Source organism: Phytophthora infestans, genomic scaffold (assembly GCF_000142945.1).
Source record: "Phytophthora infestans T30-4 supercont1.16 genomic scaffold, whole genome shotgun sequence".
Lineage (NCBI taxonomy): Eukaryota > Oomycota > Peronosporomycetes > Peronosporales > Peronosporaceae > Phytophthora > Phytophthora infestans.
Window position 1 is genome coordinate 168942 of NW_003303743.1, and position 23156 is coordinate 192097.

Sequence of the window (23156 nt, forward strand, 5' to 3'; positions counted from 1 at the left end):
TCACTGTTACGCCACGGGATCCTTAACGCCCGCTGAAAAACGGCCATCAGGACGGCGGGTGTCACTTGGAACCTCACGCAGTCCAGCTCCCGAACACGCAGAACAAAAGACATAAAAAGATGTAACCGTACCTGTCTCCGTACCGAAGTCACGGAACATTCGACTTGCGGCCAACATGTGGGCTTGCGGAGGATTGTAGTCGCCCTTCGCCTTCTTTGAGCCTTCTGGGAAGCTTGCGCTGGTCAGGTAACAGACTTCAGAAGGAGCAGCTCTCCTTTCAAGTTCGGAGCCGTGACGATTGTGCCTGCGGACGCCCCACCCCATTGAGTACTTTCGCTACCGCGGAGCTGCCGCAAGCGTGCAACCTCATCGCGCAAGGAACGAAGCTCGCGCAACAGGTCCACTGGTGCTGCAGGCTGCGGTACGATGGGTGTTGGGTCAGGCTCTTGATGAGAAGGATGGTCAGCAGGACCCTCGGCCAATGCCACACCGCGCCCGGGCTCAAACGACGCCATAAATGTGGACAGGTCGAAGTCTTTCCGGGAGCTCGGGCGAATCTCAGGAGCAGCCGGTGTTGGAGGTTGTACAACTGGTGGAGGGAGCTGCACGATCGGGACAGTATCCCCTGCTGACTTCTTCGCCCTCTTAGGCTTAGGAGTCGCCGCCTTGTCCTCCAGGCCGTGGTCGGACCCGTCTTCAGTGGCGTCGTCACTCTTCGCTCGACTGGTAGTAGCTGCAGGCGACGGGGTCGTGCGCTTGGGCGCCTTCTTCTTTCCCTTGCGGGCCTCGGCCGGCACCGGAGAGGACACGTTGCGGGCGGCAGCTCGCTTGCTCGTGCGAATCGGCGGAGGGTCCGAGGTGCTGCGGGCGGATGTATTGGCCCACGTCTCCTCTCCACCAGTGACGTCGACGACGTCGGCTGCTGGGACGGTAGAGGCGCTGTCCGACGGGGCCGTGGTGGCCCTGGACGATGGCGAGTTGGGTGCGCTGGAAGACATGGTGTAGGATGAACCCCCTTCTTTCTTGTTCGTAGCTCTTGTTCTCCAAATGCGAAGTGAGGAGTGGAGGCCACGTGTGTGGTTGGCAGCTTTCGGGGAGTTCACGTACCGGTACTACACCGGTAATACCGGTCACGGATAATCTCGTGTGGAAAACACAATTCCCTTCCTCCGCTCCGCTCCACTATGGAATACACCTCTCAAGAGCGACTGCTCCCTTCTTTAATACAAGCAGATTCCTATCTTGACCAATCAAACAAACGTGTTGGGTTAATATTTGATATTCAGTCTTCGATCAATTGTTGGCGAGAATGGCTGAACTGAAGGAGCAAGTCGACACGGAGATGGCTCGCTACCGTGCTCTTCAAGACGAAGTTCAGGTGCTGGCGACGCAGCGCCAGACGTATGCGCAGCAGGCGAACGAAAATGATATGGTGAAGAAGGAGCTGGATCTGCTGGACGACGAGGCCAAAGTCTACAAACTGGTTGGCCCCGTGCTGCTCAAGCAGGATGCGGACGAGGCCAAGAGCAATGTGAATAAGCGTCTCGAATTTATCAATAACGAGCTGTAAGTGCCCAGCAGCCAACAGAAGGGTGGACGGAGTATTTAACCGAGTAGTGTATAACCTGTCCAGGAACAAGGTCAATTCAAAGATCGAAGCAAAGGAGAAGGAGGCCGTCGGTATCCGGAACAACGTAGGTGGCTCGAATCCTCTGCAACTACAAGATGGTGCTGACCTACTTACTTTTTCCTAACTTTTGTGTTGTTGACGAGCAGATTTCCAACATGCAGATGGAGATGCAGAAGCGCGCGGCGGAGGCTGCCAAGGGCGCCGTGGCGGCTCATTAGGTCAGCAGATAATGGGAAAAATACGTGCTTTTCTTTTGCTACTACGTAGTATTATACTACTTGGTGTCTGGTTTGCTGTCTGTTCGAAAGAAAGTGTAGTGTCATATGCCTATAGCTCAAGTGCGTCCAGTGAGTGCGGTCGGGCACCGAGCAGTCCTGCAGGTACGATCTCTGCGACTTCCTGTAGAGTGGTGCGAGCCACTGGAGTAGCATGTAGGGTGTGGCGTCCCGCCTCACGAATGCGCACCAGGACGTAGTCGCCCGGAGCAGCATGAACGCTCTCGGATGCAACGCTGGGCAGAGGCAGAAACTCGGAAGCCACCTCGCCTGCCTGTTTCGTGAAGGCGCGCAGCGAACCCGGCATCTTCTGATTGAAGAACACGCAACGCTTGCTAGTGTCCGTGAGACCTGTAAGCTTCGGGTCGTCATCCGTCGAGCGACGGCTCGGACCCTGAACGAGCACAATGTGTAGGCGGTCAGAGTCCTCGATGTGATTCTTGCGCGTCACTACCTCGCTGAAAGTGTCAATCACCTCTCGCAGACGACGAAGCTTTTCTTCTTGAGTAACGTCATCTTCCATGCGGTGTGCTGCGTGAGTACGGGCACGAACGGAATACGCGAACATGAACGCCTGATCGTAGCACACCTGGCGCATCAACGAGATCGTGTCGGCATGTTCTTCCTCCGTCTCGCCACAGAAACCAGCAATAAAATCCGAAGAAATAGCCACACCCGGAATACGAGCTCGCATGTTGTCCACGAGCGCCAGGTAGGCCTCACGTGAGTAGCCACGACGCATTCGTTCCAGCATTGTGGTGCTTCCACTTTGAGCGGGCATGTGGATCTGCTTACAAATGTTTGGACGTTCGTTCACGAGATCCAGCACTTCGTTCGGGAAATCTTTTGGGTGTGGCGACGTAAATCGCAGACGCATCTCTGGATCAACGCGCGAAACTTTATCCAGCAGATCAGCGAAGCGGAAGCCAGGTGCGTCACGTGAGCGGAACATGTTGCTGAAGCCGGTAGACGAAACGTAGCCGCGGCCCTTCTCCGCAGCGCCCTCTGACTTCTTGTCATGATACGAGTTGACGTTCTGACCGAGTAGTACGACTTCCTTGACGCCCTGGTCGCTCAGAGCACGCACCTCGTCAACAATCGAGTTCATAACGCGACTACGTTCGCGACCCCGTGTGAATGGCACAATGCAATACGAGCACATGTTGTTACAGCCACGCATAATTGACACGAAGGCTGAAGGACTGTGTGGGTCTGCGCGCACAGGTGCGATGTCTGCGTACGTCTCGTCCAGCGAGAGCTGCACATTGACGGCGGCCTCTCCACTGCCGAGCACGACGCGCAGCAGATTAGGAATGTCACGATAGGCGTCAGGTCCTACGACGAGGTCCACCATCTTGTCTGAGTCAAGCAGCTTCTTCTTGAGTCGTTCGGCCATGCAGCCCAAAACACCGACAGTCTGTACCTTCTTGTGCTGTAAACGCAGCAGCTTGGCCTTGACTTGTCGGAGCGACTCGAGCCGGTTCCATATTTTTGCTTCTGCATTATCGCGGACGGCGCAGGTATTGAGCAGAACTACATCAGCGGCATCAGCTGCGGGCGCCGAGGTGTAGCCACTTTCCAGCAGAATGGCACGAACGATCTCCGAGTCGGCTGGCAGCCATACGTCTCGATGAAGAAGGAGCGGCGGCACATTGTCTGATTCTCCTCCTCTAACTCCTCCAGGGATCGCACGGTGGTTGGTGCTACTGGAAAGTTCATCTCGCTGGGCTCACTCGCCGCCTCAGCTGTTCGCTGGTGCTCGTTAGTCTGCGATTCGCGCAGGAAGTCTCCCAGACTCGGTCCGTCGCTGGGCAAATTTGAGCTGTGCACCTTCACCTTTTTCGTCTGCGCATGACTACTGCTGCTCTCAAAGCGAACAACGGCGACAGCACGCGAGCAGCGATACACTCGGCGACTAGCAACCAGCATATTCGAGCTTCTGGACCAACAAAAACGGCGTAGCCGAGGTACAAAAATGGTTACAAAAAAATGGTTACAGAAATGGTTACCCTGTGGCGGCAATACGAAAAATGGCCTGGAGCTGTTCGCTTTGCACGTTTGAGAATGAAGAGTCCATCGGTCAATGTGCAATGTGCCTTAACGCGCGGCCACTAACGCCACCGGCGTCTGGCCACAGCGCTAAGAAGGTGAAGACGCCATCGCAATCTCAATCGTCGCTGCTCTTCAGTGTGGGCAGTTCTGCGGAGAAGGAACAGCAGCGCGTCCAGAAGAAGCTGCAGCAGCTTAGAGAACTGGGTATTGATCTTATGGACCATGAAATGATGGCAATGCTGCAGCGCAACTGCTTCAGTGTCCCCGGAGCGGCCTCCGAGTACTTTGAGCGCTTGGCAGACACAGGTGACGCAACCCAGGAGGACGACGAGACCAAACGGAGGCTGGAGAGGACTCTACAGAAACTGGAGAACGTTGATGCAGATGGCGAGAGCTTCAAAGTGCTGGGTAAGACCACAGTGGAGGCGTCAGTCAACCGCCAGGGCGTGAAAGTCCAAGTGGGAGACGAACTACTGCTTTGTGCAGAGAATGCTGGTAAAAAGAGACTGAGACCAGGACTATCGACCGGTTCCGCGGCTTCCGGAATTGTGAGGGTCACGACGTTGCAGCAGTCGCAGATTGGTCGCCTAGAGAGGAAAATGGAGACTTTGCTGCATCCACTACTGAAGAGCAGACTCGTGAGACTCGGAGGAGTGTGCGAGACGCCGCCCGTGTCAGCTCATATGTTTGCGTCGTTTGACGTAAGCGCAGCGATATGCGCTAGGTCCTAGAGTTTGTGCAATATCCTCATTTGTGTGTATTTTGCAGGTAATTGTGTTTGTCTACGTCAGTGTCAAGGCTTTCGAGGTGTTTAACGAAGGCGACGCCAACTTTCACCTCTCGGATCGGCTCTATAATCTGCTGCAGATGATGAATGGAGCTGAAACGCCCTCGCTGGATGCATTAGCATCACGCTCAAGCTCCGACGCGGAGGATCCATCGTCACAGGTGAACCCAGAGGACCTCGACACGCTGTTCTCTGAGTGCATTGGAGCAAATGAGCTTGGTGATGCTGCAGACGGGGCGGGTACCGATTCATCGGAGCATCTTGTGCAGTACCTGAATGCTATCGAGCTACGAGATCATCAGAAACAAGCTCTCAGGTGGATGCTGTGGCGAGAGAACCAGTCGAGGAACGGCGTCAGTGAGCAAGAAAGCAACGACCCTGTAAGTTTCTCTTTGGCTGTTTTTAACACTGTATGTGATTGCTAACCACACTGCTGTTGATTTAGATGTGGGAGGAGCGTCACTTCCACTCTAAGAGCTCGTACTACGTCAACCCATTCGAGAAAAGTGCGTCTTTGACTCGCCCGGAGCCTTCAGCCCCTTGTCTTGGTGGAATTCTTGCAGACGATATGGGAATGGGTAAAACAATGATGATGTTATCGCTTGTTGCCTACCAAAAACACGTCGGCGAAGAGAAAGCTGTCACGGAAAGCGATGACTTACCTGGTCGAGGGATGCGAAAAGCGGCAGGCAAGACTTTGGTGGTTTGTCCTTTAAGCTTGCTACACCAGTGGAAGAATGAAGCACAAGAACGCTTTCTTTCGGACACTCTGAGAGTTCATGTATACTACGGCGAAGATCGTGACCTTGGAACTGGTCTCAAACCAGGAGCTTTGAACAGGAGTGACCTCGTGCTCACCACATATGGAGTCCTATCAGCCGAGTTTGGGAAGAACGGCCTCCTCACGACGACCGAATGGAACCGCGTAATTCTTGACGAAGCTCATAGCATCAAGAACAGGTCAACGGGTTATTTCAAGTCGTGCTCTGGGTTGATGGCAACGCATCGCTGGTGTCTCACTGGAACTCCCATTCAGAATACGCTGGACGATATGTTTTCGCTTCTGTGCTTCCTCCAATACCAGCCTTGGTCTCGCGTTGCATGGTGGAAGAGGGTGATTACGAAGCCGTATGAAGACGGCGACGACGTGAACGCGCTTGGCCGTCTAAAGGCAATTCTAACACCAGTTTTACTGCGCCGGACAAAGCACTCGCGGGACAAACGAGGCAATATGATCGTCAAACTCCCACCGAAGCACATTGACCTGGTAAAGCTCGAGTTCTCTCCTGACGAGCGAGCCTTCTACCAGGCCGTATTCGACAAAAGCAGAGCAGAGTTCAACGGTTTTGTTGCTAGCGGGGCAGCAACGACAAGTTATGTCGCCATTTTCGCGCTTTTGCTGCGTCTTCGTCAAGCTTGCGACCATCCGTTGCTCGCTCTGGGCAAAGATTTCGAACAAGCACTGACGCCAGGCGCATCGACATCGGTTAAGTCGGCTTTCCAGCCTCAGCAAAACGAGAGCTCGGAAGCTTATTACCAGCGAATTGCAGCACAGTTGCAAACGGACATGCAGGCTAGCAGCAACCGCGCACAGCTCATAGAAAACGGCTCGGATGACCAAGAGGGCGCATCGACAGGAGGCTTGACAGCGTCATATATCCAGAGTGTGATCGCACAAGTGGAAGACGGCTTGGACTCTCAAGAGTGCCCGATCTGCTTGGACCCGCCCCAGAATGCTGTACTGACCCCGTGCGCCCACGTCTTGTGCGACCAATGTCTACGCGACAGCCTCGGAAACGACCCCGACAACGGCTGTCCCGTGTGTCGAACTGTGGTGGATACGGCGAAAGTGTTCAAGTTGCCGCCCCCAAAAGCACAGGGTGAAGCCAGCAGCTCAGCCGACACAAAAACCATCATTACGCCTTCTGACGACGACGACGGTACGGGCCTTGAGTCTACTAAACTTCAGCAGCTTTTGCGTGATGTACAAGCCATCAAACTGGAGAACGAGAACGCCGATTCGCCCGACCAGAAGCGCAAAGTTGTGGTCTTTTCACAGTGGACGTCGATGCTTGGCATGGTCTCGCAGCTTCTGACGCGTCATGGGTTTTCCCACTGCTCGTTCAACGGTGGACTAAACCAGGAGGCACGAGAGCGAGTGTTGACCAAATTCGCCAAAGACCCGGACGTGGAGGTTCTGGTTATCAGTCTGAAAGCTGGCGGTGTGGGTCTCAATCTCACGTGTGCGTCAGTGGTGATTCTACTGGATCCGTGGTGGAATCCTGGCGTGGAGGAGCAGGCTGTTGATCGTGTGCATCGTCTGGGTCAGACACAAGATGTGATAGTGAAGCGCTACGTGGTGAACAACACAGTGGAAGATATGATCTTGCAGCTGCAACAGCGGAAGGAAAAACTGGCCAAACACGTGCTCGTGGTAGCCAAGGCCCATGATGAGCGACGCAGCGAGCGACTCAACCTCGATGACCTGCGCAGCTTCTTCCGGTGATGTGTTACGACCACCTAAATGGCTACATTCGATACTTGCTTTGATCATTTCGATACCCTTACACTTGCATTTTGTAAGCTGCTATTTATATCGCTAGGTCGTGACAATTTCAAACGGTCAAATCTCCATCCGGACAGGCCCCGACAAAAGTCCCACAAGATGCTAACGCGGTCGCGCTCCAAGGCGTCCAAGCAGCCAGTCTTCATCGACGACAAGTGGAACGACGCGTACATCCAAACCAAGGACGAGCAGATCGACGCCATGCTGGCGGCCGATTCGACGCAGCGTGGATGGGATGAACTGGAGGAGGAAAACTCGGAGGCGGAGGATGCTGATAGCGAGGATGGGTGGCAATCCGACTCGGATGAGTCGGAAGACAACGACGATGATTGGCTAGAGAGACCCCAGCAGCTTCTCGAGTGGAGCTTCACCCAGCGGTGGGTGGCCGGTGGCGGCATGTTGCACAATGTGATCTGGACTCTCGCAGTCGTGAGCGTGGCTCCTTTGCTGTTGTATGTCTCACTGCCTCGTTGCGACCAGCAACTGTGGCCTTTGCAGAGTCCGAGACTTGCTGGTTCTCTGTCCAAGGCGCTGTTGAATGTGTTAACGCTGGCAATCGCGGGTATGGCGCTGTATGGCGTCTCCTGCACTGTGGAGCCACTGACAGCGAGCGATGTACTGAACTGGAAAGAATTGGAACTAGAGCCGCCTGTGCAGTGTGGAGAGAGATTGCTGCAAGGCGGTAAGGATCTCGTGAAGGAGGCCATTGAAGCGCTATCTGCTGCATCCAACCCCGACGCTCCGTTGAGACGACTGGACGAGGATATTTGGACGCTCGTGAAGAGTTTAGACGCGCCTGTACTACGCGAACTGGCTGTGCTGGCTGTAGGGGCCCTAACGACTCTGACTTGCTTCCATCGCGTGTGGGTCAAGACGTTGGTACTGCTGACTGCTGCGAGTTACGTGGCGTTTAATGTGATGACGGAGGTGAAGATGCAGCAACGTGCGGCGGTTGAGATCTTCTCGCTTGATCCTACCTTCGCCTTTGTCAACGAGAGCATCTTTGTAAGTACTGATTGCGCTTGTAGTATTGTGGGCTTTTCTAACTGGTACAGTGATGTGAACTATGTACTGTAGGTGGCAATTGACGGCCAGAACCTGGAAGAAGGCGGATCGGTGGCCTGGGCTCCTTACTGGGGAGGTGTACAGCAACAGCAGGCTCAATCTTGCCCTAAGCGTTTCCCACAGCAAATCAGCAATGGCGGCGTGCTTGTCACTTTTGGCCAAGTGAACGAATTCGTCCCGTGCTATCTCGGTGCGAAGGAAACTTCCTCTGCAGTTATCGTGGACGGCGAGATCCAGCCATCTGAAGCTTTTCAGTGCTTTGAGAGCATTCGACTGCGAGTAAAGGACCCAAAGAGCGTCCCTGGCTGGTCACTGCACCAGCATCAGCAAGAAGGAGAGCCGTTCCCAACGGAGAAGCATGAGCTGTGATCTTGAAGCGCTTGTCCAGAAAGTAATTAGCCACTGACAGCAGCTTTGTGACGACGAGCTGAACGTTATCGTGCTTTGAAAAGATTTATGAAGAGCTACGCGTGTACTGTAGTAAACCAAAGTCCTTCGTTTATTGTGTCATTTGCTAAGATACCGCGACGCTACATATACATGTTTGGTGCGTTGTGCCTTACGCGGTGTGCTCCTCACGTCGATTGTTTCAGCTTCGCCCTCTTCCAATTGTCGCTTGATGATCGGCGTTTCTGTCCGTTTAACAAGTCGATTCTCCCTACCAGCACCTCCCTCTGACGAACGACTGTGAACTACTGGTACAGACGTTACAGAGACAAGACTCTTGGCTTTGCGTGTTGCCATTCTCTCCATCGCCAGCTTTGCTTTCTCGTACTCAGCGCGAAGTTTCGTATTCTCCGCCTCCAGTTGCTTCTGTGACGTTAGCAGTCGCTTGGTGGCTCCAAGCTTCAGCTTCAGTTGCCCTAATGTCGTTGTGAGGACGTCGCGCTTGTTGGTCTCCTGTACTATCAGCGCCTTGAGCATGGTCGGCTCGACGCTTTCCGATTGTTCGGCTGCTGTTTCCTTATTTCCCTCTTGGACTTGCAGCAACTGCGCCAGTTCGACGTGGAATGCCTCCATACGCGCCAGTTCCTTCTTGTAGTTTTCAGCTTCTTCCTGTAAAAACTTTTCCCGACAGCTCCATGTCTCCTCTTGCGCTTGCAACATTTTCTGGGACTCGTCCGTCAACCTCTTTTCCATTTCCTCCACTGCCTGTTTCTTCTTAGCCAGCTCCTCCGCCATTCTCTTCTGCTGCCGCATCAATTCCTCCTCCAGCGCTGGTACGGCCTGCTCTTTCTCCGCCAACACGCCTTCAAGTTCCTCAAGCTTCATCCTCAAGCTTTCGTTCTCCGCCTCGGCCTGAATCGCCCTCTGCGTGCTCTCCACTGCAATTAACTTGGCCGATTCCAAGCGCACACGCAGCGTGGCATGACCCTCCATCAGCTGCACAAGTCTTTGCTTCGTCGTCGCCTCCTTCTCCTTCGTATCTCTCAACTCGGTCTCCACTTTGGCCGCCTCTTCCTGTCTGGCATGGACCTCTCCTCTCAGTGCTGCAGCCTGCTCCTCTGCCTTCTGTAGCTGATCCTGTAGCTTCCAAACATCATCTCGCGTCGATCCTTCCTGCTGCTTCATTTGTGTCTCGAAATGGTGCCGCGTGGCTTCCAACTGCGCCCTCAGTTCGTGGGCCTGCATTTCCCTGGCTTTCGCTTCATGTTCTTTCTCATCTCTCTGCTTATGCACCTGCTGCTTCTCCTCTACGAGCGTATCCAACCTATTTGCCAGCGTTACTTCTCTCTGCTTGGCTGCCTCTAATTGTCGCTGCAGTTCGTCATTTCGTTCCTTCTCGTCCGAAGCGAATTGCTCTGCCGCCTGTTGCGCGTCTTGCGCCTCCCTCGTCTGCGCCTTACTGAGCTTCCAGGCTTCATCCAGTCGCATAAGTCCTTGCATGACCTTCTGATACTTGAGATCTAGTGCCTGCATGTCCATCTCACGTGCTTTGAGTGTCTGCTGCGCCTCACTCAGCGCTGTTTGAAGCGCAAAGGCTTCGGCCTCCAGCTCCGCTGCTGTCGTATCTCCGCCCACGCGCAGCCGCAAGCGCTCTCGTAAATGCGCCGTCTCAATCTTCATGTCCATGAGCTCGCGTGCCATGCGCTCCGCCGCCTGCTGCTCCGAGCGCAGCCCCGAGCCGCGCTCCGTCATCGCTGATATATTTTAGACTGACTTTGAGCAGGCGCGAGATTTGAATTTGAACAATTATGTTTGCTACATCAAAAGTGTAAGGGGGGCAAATCCAGCTTGTTTGAAAATAAGCTAGAGCTGTAGAACAGTCGTTTTGTTAAGTAAAATAAAGATAAAATAAGTGATCGTCGCAAAGCTGGTTGAGACATTCCAGCTACAATTACAGCTGGTTTTAGCTTAGACCTAAAGTTGCTTTGGTTTGTGCGTTTTTACGCGAATTGCACCATGTTGTGCTGCACTAGCAGCCGCAGCTTTGGCCCCAGTATGGGGTCATGCGCAAGTCGTTGCAGCCCTCCTGGTAAATCTTTACAGGCTTGAAGGCGCTGCATAAGATTCCCGTCCGAAAGCGCCGCCAGTAGCTCCGGATTCTTCAAGATATGCTGCACTTGCTCTTCTTCTTCAGGTGCACGCCGCATCCCGGCAATGGCCTGGCGTCGCGTCTCGTCTAGATCAACTATCGCTGGTCTATTTGGATCACCCGACTTCAGTTTGTTGTTCATTCGGAGACCTTCCAAAGGTTGCGAGTCTTGTTGTGGTTGTGGGGCGGGTTTCTTTTGAGAAGACGCAGCCTCCGCCGAAGCGCCAAGCTACGTAAGCACGCCACCCACGTCGGTGCGCTGTCAGCCTTCACTCGACCAGATAAAATATATTTTCGGGTACAAAAACAAACACACCTCTTCGAAATGGTTTCCAAGGAACTCTATGAAGTCTCGCAGCATGGCGGACACGGCGGAATCTTTCTGGTACTTCAATATGGCGGCGGCAGGGTCTTGCTGTATCTCACTAATTGCCTTCGAGAACGATGGGTTTTGCAGTGCTGGCACGAGCAGCATCAACGGGTCAGCCTATATGTTAAACGTACTGGTGGTGCAGATTGTTTACCTACCCTGAGCAAGTTTCGGGTTGTGCGCGAGTTTCTCGAGGAAGCGCTCGTTCATCCACTCTACAATGTGAGCGATAAGAGTTTCGTTATACGCAACTATGGTGAGCAGGATGTTTCCAACCTTTAGGATCGAGCTGGCTCATGCTTTTCATCGCCTCCTGCACTTCCGGGAAGACGAAAGACGAGTCTTCTGTCGCAGGTTCCTCTCTCCTTTGACTTACGATCAGCAGATGTTCATCTCGCTGCATAGATCCGCAAAAAGCCTCTTTAGTGGTCACTAAACAGAAATTTCTAAATTAACGCTTCAAGACACGCACCGACTGCTGTCCAGCTGGTTCCAGGGTTGTTGTGCTCTTTTCTAGTGTCACCTTTTTCCTTTTCGTTGTCGTAATGGATGTGTTGAGGAAGCCCTTCTTTAGTCCCTGGCCAAAAGTTTTGCGGTTGCGTTGTTGTTCCTGTTGCTTCCATTTGCCTTCCTTGGCTCGCTGAGCAATCACCACCATCTCGTCCATGATACTTGCGTCTTGATCTTTTGTTGCATGCTCCACTTGATTGCCCTCAGCGGGAGCTCCGGCCTCTCCCAACATCGGTGGCTCGTCATACTCCCAGTCTTCGTGGTTGATATCTGTCATTATTGTCGTATATTGCGAAGCGTCGCCTTCAAAGAATTCCTATTTTTCAAATAAGCTCCTACGTCAAACACATGTAATACAGTACTGCATCCCGTTTTCGCGGAAGTGGACCATATCGGATTTGCAAATAAATCATATTTTGAGCTAATAAGAAATAGTTCTTTTGCATTCAGGATCATCACATCCAGAGGTTTATCAAAGGTCCAAGGCCGCGAAAACGGGGTGCTGTACTGTAACTAGATCGTCTGATCGTTTTTCCCCTCTTTAAGTTTGCGCTACACACCGCGCCCCATTACATCACCCACTCTCCAATCTGCGAAGCAGTGGGTACACTAATTACCCGAGGCAGAGTATAATCTACGGAAGGACTGGTTCAAGTCACAAGTACTTGTGAAGACAGGATGAAGCCGCCTAGGCCTCCTCCCCCCGACCGGGGACGAGACAACAACGCTCCCCACAATAAACAAGTGACGGGTGCAGTGAGCGCAACGAAAGGCAAGGCGGAAGCGGGCGAAGCAGGAGGAGAAGGGAGGCAAGCAGCAAAGGAAAAAGAAAAAATCGAAAAAAAATCAGAAGATCAAAGGGTCGGAGATGAAGAGGCGCCGGCACAATGGTCGCAGGACTCGATCGTTCCAAAGACGCAGCAGTCGCAAGATGAGGATGAGGACATGATCGAGCACGTTGGGGAGGAAGTGCAGACGGTGAACCGGAACCCAATCGCACATCTAGAGCCAAATGAGACGGAGGCCGAAGATAACGGAGGAGATAATACTAGAAGTCAGACGGAAACACGATCCGGATCAGGGGCAGAGGACAATCGAAGTCGCCACTCTAATATCACAGAAGTGAACCGAGAAGCCTCAGAGCAATCGAACGCATATCCCGTCGAAAGGGAAGGGGTACAAGAGCCACAACGTGATGAGGTTGCAGATTCAGAGCTGGGGGCCCAGGAGGGAGCCGCAGACACCCTGCCCATCCTAGAAGAAGTGAGCACGGTTGAGCCTGAAGAGATGTTTAGTGCGATGGTGACGATCATCAGGGCAAACTCAGGAGAGCAACCTAGAGAGGAGTGGGTCACCTCTATTGCTGAACTCTATGCGATCTTTACCGTACAGTCAGTATCGAGGAAGACATTGTGCCGCCCAATAAGAAGAGATACCCAAAACTGCGAGGAGATGAGAGAGCATTGCTCTATAACCTGTTTCGTGAGCTCAATGTTGTAGACCATGGAACATTTGCAACCTGGAAAAAAATGCATCGTGGCAGTGACCCAAGACTTGCTAAACACCCGCTGGACATTCAAGAACATTATGTACAACAGGATTAGTCAGGCCCGGTGGGCACGAACTCCCCCACTCAATCAGTGGGCGGAAAAGGTGAAAACAGGCACATCAACAGCGGGGTCCAACTCATCTAGGGGCCCAGCAACAGGCGGACAGGGCGGTCACTACGACTCCTTCATGTTTAGCCCCGCGTGTTTCTCAAAACCGGAAATCGTCAAGCTACATGCGCTATGTGAACAAGCTCACGCCAATCACGGAAATTGTCAGCTAAGAGAGGCATCAGCAGACGAGTGAAAAGTGATAATAGGCATAGCAGAGGGCACCATAGCATGCAGGCGGATGCCAGACTTCCTAAACAGCGTGTTTGATTCTCAAGAGCGACTTCGGCTTCACACCACCATTCAGCAACAAGTGGAAGGCGAGTTAGTACTACAATTGAGGGGAAGAGCAAGAGTGAGACAGAGCCGGCAGCAGACTCGGCTGATTAAGGAAGACATCTTGCTAGATGCAGCCAAAGCTCGAGTTAATGTGCACGAGTTGCAACACATGCTCAATCTAGCCAAGACGATAGCGTACAATGATATCAAAAGAAGCATTCACATCTTCTTTTTCGACCGACCAACAGCCGCCAAGTTCCAAGGTATGCAGGTTCCATTCAGAGGCATCATGTATTCCTTAACGAACATGCACCGACCGGATACGGGATCAGTCTGGGATCGTCAGATGAACAGTGATGGGGTTCGCAGAACAGCACAGAGGGAATACGAAGTGGAGATCCACAACTTGACAAGGTTCACGGATATTGGCCGGCTCACAGCATTCCTGACCAAGCACCTAGCCGTGGCCTTTGAGCTGGTGAATATGGACTCGTTCACGCCAAATTCAATGCGGACTACAGCATGGACGATGCGGATTAAATCAGCGGAATGCCCGGAATATCTTAGGGGAATCGTGCGAATTATATTGTTTGGCAGAACTCTTATATTGAAGCATCTGTACGCCTTAAAACAATTACAATGTTTTTGCTGTGGAAACCTCGGACACATCATGGCGCGCTGTCAGTTGTCAGAAGACGCGCTCAAAGGGGAAGGAAGTCGAGTGGCTGACGACTTGCAAGTAGCGAGTCTGGACAGCCTGGCCAAATTGTTTGCCAACAGAGAGGATATGAAGCGAAGCATGCAAGAATGATTAAAGGTCAAGGAGGAGGCATATCGCCAGAAAGAAGCAGCCCTTACACCAGTAGCTCCGCCCAAACTAGAAGTACGTCGCACACAGCAGGAGGGAGGGCCAGAAGCTAGGAGCTCTCCCCCAGAGACTCCCGTGACAAACCTCTCAGGCGCAAGTGCACCAGCGGAACGCCAACCGGGGAACCACTGGATACAAGTGCCCTTGGCGAAGGGCAGAACGCTCTACGCACACCCAGTCACGTTACAGCGCAAGGGGGTGAAAGTCTCAACACACTACTCGGAACTGTATGATGCAGATGACGAGGAGCCCGAACCGGAGAGTAAGTCGGAGGAAAATCCACCGGTCCAGGACGTGGTCGAGCTTTCATCCGGTAGTGAGCAAGAAACAAAATGGAAACCAGCCATCACAGCAGCGGAAAAGGCCAAACTGCACCTAGTGAAGACAAAACTACCGAAGTTGCCGGACACATCGCAACTCATTGCTTTAAAACAGCGTCAGCGTGGAGTGATTGAAAGTATCATTCACGCCTTAGGTGACTGTCACGTGCATCCATGGCCGGTATCAGATCAATCCTTGAAGGATGTCACGACGTTCAAACAGATGGAGAAGCAATTGGGAATGAAAGAAGTCTCGACTCCAGCGTCAGGGAATTGCATGACGATGACGATAGCACAGACCAAAGCCTCGCCGCTAAACCCCATGTGATGGAGAAGATGACAGCGGCGATCAAACGAGGGATATGTTGGGCTGGCCAACTCAACTGCATGGAGCAATTTGATCACTTTACCCGCACTACAACATTAGTTAATATGGGGAGAGGATGGGACGGTATGGATCCCAAGGAATCGAGCAAGCAATTTCGGTGGTATTTGCAAGAGTATGCGGCCTCGCCATCAAAGATACATGACATTGTGCCGAGGCACAATTGGGGGTCTAGTGAGTTGATGGCGATAGCGGCGAATTTTCTCCGCCGACGCATCTTTGTAGTGGCATTTGACACAGACGACAAAAATCTCTGGTACTGCTCAGAATACAGGCCGAGCAGTATGACCAGAGGAAGGAAAATATTCGAGACGGGACAACAAATTCCGCTTCAGATCCATGAGTGTCTTCAACGGATACGCCAAGCTAAACTTGATGAATCCCGGCAGACCACTTGTTCTACGTTTCTGGGGCAGACACTACTCAGCATTCATTCACTCGGCACCTCTAACAACACCGGTCATGGCAGGATCCTGAAAAACGAGCAGTCCCATTAGAAGGGGATGATGATGTCGATATGGCAGGAGACTACAGTCAAGCACTTTCCACTGACAACGAGCTGCATAACAGGGAGGACCCATGGGATCCGACGACCTGGGCGGGGGACGTCGATGAACTCCGCCGCAGACTCATGGGGCTATCGATCCCGCATGACTTGAAATGTGAAATTCACGAAATACTCCAGCAGGCAGCGCCGGACAGACATGCTGAATTGTTAACATTTCTAGTGAATACAGCATCACAACTAACATTTGCCGAAAGGGAGATGTTGGTTCAAGCGAACCTATCCAACGAGCATAATTCCGCCACCAGACAGCTCCTCCAGAAGTACCAAATCGCCAGAGCGGTGTTGCAACAATGGAAGTCAACGGTTCAGCCAGCTCATAAGGACGACGCTATGCGAGATAGTATAGGAGATGGAAAAGTGGAGGACGAAGCGTCGTCTGCTTATGCGCCATCCTCGGAGGGCAGCCAGAGCAGCACGCAATCAGACGTAATTTTACGCCGGCAAAAACATCCCCCACCCAAGGCACTGGCTTCAACAGTGTACAGAGTCCCCCGTTGGATAGGTTGGGCGGTCAGCGAAGCGCTAAGCCGGAAAGGCCCGCATTACGAGATTTGGTAAGTCACCTTAACTTGGAAGATGCTGTGACGCTAGAAGGAGAGGCAGCAGCAGATGACGAGGACATTGATCCAACTGAGTATTTCACGTACTGGGGAGCAGAATGTGCGAGTCGGATAGACCGTTTCTATGTTCCTACCGCATGGACTAATCGAGTACATTGGGTGGAAGTTCGGAAACCAGCTGCGCCATCGGATCATCAGTGTGTATGCTTACACTTACGAAATGAAGTGCAGTCCGAAAAAAGACAGCTCTCTAATAGGAAGGTAACCTATCCGATTCGGTCCTCACAGCCAGCGCGAGTACATGCGGAGCTTATGGAAGACCTCATCGCAAGCGGCGTTGGAAAACAGGTAACGAGCAGAACCTGGGATCGTACGGCGGACGAATGTGTTCACAGTATCAAAAGAGTGCAGCGTAGTGAGCGGAGAAGAAGAGAGCGAGCAAAACACCGCGTAAACGCTCAGAACAGAGCGCATTTACTCACCAGGAGAGAGCTCTTGCGGGTCACAGAGGAAGAGGCCAAAGAAAAATATGAGATCAGGCTGGGACAGAAGTTAGAGCGTACAATTGAGCAACTGCGCTGGAATTTCAAGCGAGTATCCAACTGGGAAAAAGATCAAAACCATCACCGACATTCAGCACAATCATGGAGAACAGTTTCACCGCACCATGACTGTAGCGGACAAATTTGGGTCAGAATGGAAACCAACTCTTGGCCATGTGCACAGTCAAGTTCCGATGGAGCATTTAGAAGGCGCGTTTGATACCTTTGTGAACATACCAGCGGAGAGACAAGTGACGCCAGAACAAAATGCATTCCTGACAGCAGAGATAACCGAGGAGGAGGTACTGACGGCAATCACAGCTCTCAACAGACACAAGGCAGCAGGACCGGATGGGTTGAACAATGACTTCTTCAAAGACGCCCAACCTGTACTTGTACCGGCAATAGTAGCACTAGGAAATGAATTGCTTAAAGGTGCAGAGCCGCCTCCTTCATTCCTTGAAGGACTCATCATCCGCTGCGAAAGAAAGGAGATTCAACAGACGCGATGGACTTTCGACCGATATCCTTGCTGCAGACCGGATACAAAGTATTCATGAAAGTCATAGCCGCCAGGATGCAAACAGTATTAGGGAAACCTATTGGGGATTCCCAACAAGGTTTCGTGCACGGCCGTCAAATGATGAAGACGGTCATGATGATGTTGGCTATTATTGACACAGCGAAGAGCGAACCGGATCTAGCAGCACGGCTAAGCAAGGTCATTCTCCTGCTGGACTTTCGGAAGGCTTATAACACAGTTTCTCGAGAATTTCTTTTTCTAGCGGTGCTCAGATTTGGATTCTCGACAAACTTCGTTAATTGGCTACGACGGCTTCACGACGGAACCTCAGCGAGGTTCTTGGTAAATGGAGAGCTATCGCGGGCTCAATCGGTAGTGTCAGGTATTTGCCAAGGCTGTCCAGTAGCGCCTCTACTTTTCATTATAGCAGCGGAGGTGCTCGCACTGGCCATACAGCAAGATTCAGCATTAGAAGGTATTGAAGTACCAGGAACAGGGGGGCAGCGGCACCTATTCTCAGCCTTCGTAGATGACTCTACAGTCTTCCTACAACAAGCTCAACAGATTCCCCGAGTAATGCATATCGTGGACCAATTTGGCAAATTGTCTGGCCTGCAAGTTCAACCAGCAAAAAGTCAACTTATTTTCCTCAACAAGGCGGTGGACATGCTCCAGTTTAACGGACTACCCGTATTGAAGCATGGAGACACGGTGCGGTACCTGGGTTATCAAGTAGGAACTGGAGCTTTAACAGAAGTGAACTGGGCAACTCGTATCCGTAACATTCAACGACGACTAGCCACAGCTACCAAGTTAGCGACTAGTGTGGCTCATCGAGTGTTGATCTTGAACGTCATCATGATGCCGTCCGTGCTGTTCACAGCGGCAGCATTCGAGATGCCCCTATGGGCTGAAACCCAGATCCGGAATATCCAAAAGCAATTCTTGTGGAGACATAGTACTGCAACGGATAAAAGTCGTCATTAACTCAACCCGGGACTTGTATTTACACCGAAGCAAGCGGGGGGATTGGGTCTGGTATCGATCCCGATAGCATGTAAAACTCAGCGCGATTCTGTGGCTAGTACAGCGGAAGGACACCTACTGGTACGCCTGGAAGGAGTGGGTATTCAGGGGAACGAGCGAAGAGTGGGGTGAAGTAATCTCACCTACCCAAGTGACCGCACGAGAGACTAGCACACTCACAGGGAGGCCAGGTGAACGCATACAGCAACTAATCAGTAGTTGGATGCAGCCCGCGGAGGAACTCACAGCGGACTCCATCCTGGCGTACCAGAAGAACATCGATAGACTGGAAGCGGAATCATTAAGTTGGACGGTAGCGACGAGATGGATCATAGAGTTACCAATTAAGCTGGAAACACCGTGGCGAGCGATGACAACCGATGAAGCCATATTCTGGCCAGCCTTCAACTGGAATGCCAATCCGTGGATTCTGGATAAAAGAGGTAACACCCTGAGTCGGAAGAAATTCGACAGGATACAAAGTTGCACGGTGGAAGCACTACATATCACACGTACCACTGACACTACCTACGAGTTCTCAATTCCCGTTGAGGGAGAAGCGAAATATCAACAAGCAAAGCTGCGCAGGTGGGGTCTAGCTATCCTACTTAGTGCGCCATCGATCGCAGTTGGGGCAGTACTACAGGTGACGAACAAACTTACACTGCGGCATCCACCCACGCTCGTGAAGGGCTTTATCTGGTATATCTTGCAGGATGGAAGAGCACGAGGATCGAGGCCTCCTGGTACAGAAGCCGAAACAACAACAATCACGTTGGAGCAGATGCCCAATGGCATAACATGGATACCAGTAACATCAAGTCCAGCGGAGACCCAGCCACAGGAGGAATAGAGAGAGCTAGAACGATTAGGAGAGACTGGTTGTTTAGCCTTCTTCGCGCACCCAAGGATTCACAGTTTCCCATGGACTGTTAAACCCAGCGTCGCAAACAAACATGTACTGGCAGTGTTGAAAATGCAACCCTTTAAGAAGTTCAGAGGAGACACTGGCCAACTACGAGGGCACGTACAGCGCCTCCAAGAAATAGTAGCAGCGAGCAGGTGGCAAAAGGCAGCAATGTAGCAAACGCCGACGCAAGCATGGTCCCACAAACACCAACTCACTGAATACCAGGTATGGGTGAGTTATCGTGTAGCAGTCCGGCAGCTTAACTTGTATCATGAAGGCCGTCGTCAAGACAACAGTTGGCCAAAGCTACAAGCATGTAAGGGGACAAAGGATACAATAGAACATATCTTCTGGGAGTGTCCGTGCGCACAAGCCTGCTGGAGCAAGCTCCTACAGCATTGGACAGGGGAATGCTGGCAACCAGGGTATATTGAAAGGTTTCAGATGCAATGCGCTAACCGCAAGGCACCGCAGATATCACAACACGTCCAGAAGCAATTGTGGCTTCAATTCCCAGATGCGGCGAAGGAGACAACGGCCATCTGGTTGAGAATATGGGAGATATTCTGTAGCATTTGTCTCACAAGCTTATGGATACAGAGAAACCGAGTAGTCTTCCAACAAGATAAGACCACAGAGGAAGCAAGTAGCCTGGCGTTTTGGGCGACAGCCACGAGACAACTACAAGCACTGGGGAAGCGAGAAAGCCGCAGTCCCGAATCTCAAGAGGAAGGAACGCAATTGCTGTTATGCTTACGGGTACTAACAACAATACCAAGAGAGCATCCCAGTCCTGGGGTGAGCCTCGTACAACCACCGGACCAACAGGCACCGGCGTTGCTAACCAGGCTTAGCCAATATCAGACATCTAGTCGTCTATAAGACTCAATAGAATAGTCTGACTCTCTCTCTCATTACATCACCCACCCACGTCAATGTTTTGAGTTAGATAGAGCGTCCTATTTAGATAGATCGTTCCTGATATCACACATAAGAGAACTTTAGTAAAACAAGGCTTGGAATAACGAGTATCTGGATAAAAGCTGAGAATAAATGACGGATAGATTACCGATCGATATTCCTTTACTTTATTCCAGTGGAATAACGCGACCGTTCGCTATTCCACTGGAATATATTGCTGGACAAAGAAAGTTATTCCAGAAACAAAAGCTGACCACATGTGCTTACGATTGCGTTTTTGCAGTTTACTGCCTATTCATAGTCAAACAATTGATTATGGCACTGCGACACACCTTCGTTTACTGCACTCAAGTACGATGTTCTTTTAATGATATGTCTAGTGCACATGAACGAAACAGCATTGCAGGGGGTGGGAGGGGGTGTCCGACGGGCGAGGCCGATTGTGGCTGATGGTGACAACCTAACGGACACTGGGGCTCCGAATTAGATTCTGTACCTATTGGCTTGTACATATATATTATACCCAACATGTAGCCCTTTTCGAACTCCCATGAGCCTAGAAATCCAATCTGTTCTTATTGCGCTTATTTTCCATACAATAGTGCAAAACTACCGACACCTTTAGTATAGGCCATAATAATCCTCAGCGATGATAGTCTGCTTCGTAAAAAAGTCACCAGCACGGAGCTAAATGCTAATACAAAGTAATGAGAGGCGTCCTCACTGGTTTCGTAGTGTTAAATAGTGATTGTGGTGTAGCGGGATTAGCAAAATCGGCGAGATTGCTGGATCCAACTTACCAACAGCGCCCAGACACCGACTAACGGAGGTCACCCGATGATCCGTGATCTGCTGAGCTTTGCTCACCTTGTGTACTCGTCGGTAAGGCGGGATCTTGCTCTCTCGGTAACTTCCGAAGCGTTCAAGTGGTGAAGTTTGAATGTTTTGGCGATACGTGGGGATGGGGTGGAGCAGTAGTGGTAAGATCTTCACTCTGCGTATGTAGTTGTTTCTGAAACCCAAGCGAATATTCGAGCTTGGTGGATCCAGGGTCTAGATCTGGGATCTGGCCGTATGGTTGCCTTGCGGGGGTGCTCCCTTGCCTTTGTTTTCCTTTGCGTCGTACTTGCCGCTTCCTGTAGCGGGATCTTGAGAGCTGAGAGCTTCTTAGGTATACCCGGCCAAGTAGTAAATCCGGTTAGCCTTTCGGATCCGCACGTGTAAAAAAAGTTCACTATGTGGTAGGATCTGGCCAATGTATTATCCAGTTATCACTACCAGCACTAGATTCAAAGTTCCCAACCTTCTCCGACCAATGCAGTTCCGATTCTTGAGGGCAGGAAGGCACTTGTATGATACTGTGCAAATTGAGGTCTGTATTGATAATTAAGCCTATACCTGCCTGGATTCCTACCTTCTATATCTTTTATCTGCTAAATCCCTTACGAGGCTCGGCTGCATGTCCTTTTTCTTCTTGACCCATCGTCCCAGCTGTGTTTTTATCAGATCCACCGGATCCATGTCGTAATCATTATGGTCGTCACATCATGGGTACACTTGTTCGGATCCAGGTCCATCACTGAAGCTGTATCAGAATCAGGTCCACCGGATCTATGGCGTAATCATCGCGAGGTCACCAAATTATGGGTACACTGTCCCGGATCCAAGTCATTTTAACCCACATTACTGCAAGTGTACACTTCATCGTGGATCAAAGCCCTCCGATCATTCAACACCACATCACGAATGTCTGTGGTCTCCATCGCTCCCCGGAAGCGCGAGATCCGTAGGATCCACCACCCCTATACCATAGATCCCAGTCACTCTGTGTGGGATCCTCAATCCCTTGGATCCGGACTTGGGAAAATAGGATCTGGGACATCTAGCTGTGAATCTTTTCTTCTCGTCCGTTGTTAGTATTATATCCACCTTCAGATGGCGTCTATAGCTCTCTGTGGTGTTGCAATTCTCACGTCAACTCTAGCTACAAATGTAGTTAGGACGTTCCCACAACAATACGTCTACTAGAATAGTAAATGATCGTTCCGGCGGACCTGAAGACCCCAGTTCTGCCCTTGCACCGGGACAGACTGGACCTTGTAAGCTACTTATATAGGCCAACCAGTAAAAATAAGAACACGCTACTAGCACAAGCAAAACTAATAGGTGTTTTGAATCCTCGTGGTCCCAACAGCGGAAGGGTACCAGGCACGGGTAAGCCTTTTACGAGGGCACCGAGCGTTCAACACTCGGTTGGAAGAATAAAACGGATGCAAAACAAGCACTCCCAGTCGTGCAAATAGGCAACAAGAAGCCGTCACGTAAAACCTTCCCGATAGTAATTGGCCAAAACACACAGTCTCTTGGCCTTGCCGGATGAACCATGGCCACAGCGCTTCGAGCTCACCGACAGGCATAACACACTCAAACAAGCTTGACCAGACGCTTACCTTGAAGCCGGACGTTGCTCTGTGTGCTTAAGTGGAAAATCGGTTCTGTATTTATGTTTATACTTTCGGGTTTATTCCTAATAAGAAGTCCTAATCAAGTATACATATATCAAGTGAACAATCACTTATGGTTCTTCTTGCACGCCAAGCGTCGTCTGCACCGTCGTATGAGCATCTTTAACGGCTCGCGCCCTGTTCCAGGCGATGAGCCTGCCTTCAAAGAGTCGCTGAGTCTTCTGCGAACTCATCCCAACGCCACCGAGGGTTCGTACCGTAGATGGTCATTTCTTGACCGCTGAATGCAAATCCGGCCAGTTCATTATTAATAATAAGGACAGCCTAGATTGAGTAACAT

At 51.5% G+C, this 23156-nt stretch overlaps 6 protein-coding genes across 6 annotated transcripts; 4 read left to right on the forward strand and 2 right to left on the reverse strand.

The window, feature by feature from the left end:
• Nucleotides 1–1300: 1300 nt before the first annotated feature.
• On the forward strand, nt 1301–1889 carry PITG_08660 (uncharacterized protein; the record flags this gene model as incomplete). Its single annotated transcript, XM_002902699.1, has 3 exons — nt 1301–1566; nt 1634–1694; nt 1777–1889. 3 exons carry the CDS (start codon nt 1310–1312, stop codon nt 1846–1848), a joined length of 390 nt encoding a protein of 129 aa, XP_002902745.1.
• A 68-nt stretch (nt 1890–1957) lies between these two features.
• PITG_08661 (CDK5 regulatory subunit-associated protein 1) lies at nt 1958–3834 on the reverse strand (the record flags this gene model as incomplete). The annotated part of the gene is made up of 2 exons (XM_002902700.1): nt 1958–3505; nt 3598–3834. The coding sequence occupies 2 exons, from the start codon at nt 3832–3834 to the stop codon at nt 1958–1960; spliced, it is 1785 nt and encodes a 594-aa protein (XP_002902746.1).
• Nucleotides 3835–3935: 101 nt separating this feature from the next.
• Nucleotides 3936–7250, forward strand: PITG_22857 (DNA repair protein RAD5, SWI/SNF-related matrix-associated actin-dependent regulator of chromatin, putative; the record flags this gene model as incomplete). Its single annotated transcript, XM_002902701.1, has 4 exons — nt 3936–4658; nt 4726–5124; nt 5190–5366; nt 5439–7250. 4 exons carry the CDS (start codon nt 3936–3938, stop codon nt 7248–7250), a joined length of 3111 nt encoding a protein of 1036 aa, XP_002902747.1.
• A 159-nt stretch (nt 7251–7409) lies between these two features.
• PITG_22858 (uncharacterized protein) lies at nt 7410–8744 on the forward strand (the record flags this gene model as incomplete). The annotated part of the gene is made up of 2 exons (XM_002902702.1): nt 7410–8315; nt 8388–8744. 2 exons carry the CDS (start codon nt 7410–7412, stop codon nt 8742–8744), a joined length of 1263 nt encoding a protein of 420 aa, XP_002902748.1.
• A 289-nt stretch (nt 8745–9033) lies between these two features.
• On the reverse strand, nt 9034–12068 carry PITG_08663 (plectin-like protein; the record flags this gene model as incomplete). Its single annotated transcript, XM_002902703.1, has 7 exons — nt 9034–9049; nt 9151–10516; nt 10864–11140; nt 11228–11370; nt 11440–11496; nt 11558–11678; nt 11754–12068. The coding sequence occupies 7 exons, from the start codon at nt 12066–12068 to the stop codon at nt 9034–9036; spliced, it is 2295 nt and encodes a 764-aa protein (XP_002902749.1).
• Nucleotides 12069–18890: 6822 nt separating this feature from the next.
• Nucleotides 18891–19373, forward strand: PITG_08664 (uncharacterized protein; the record flags this gene model as incomplete). Its single annotated transcript, XM_002902704.1, has 1 exon — nt 18891–19373. One exon carries the CDS (start codon nt 18891–18893, stop codon nt 19371–19373), a length of 483 nt encoding a protein of 160 aa, XP_002902750.1.
• Between the last annotated feature and the right edge of the window lie 3783 nt (nt 19374–23156).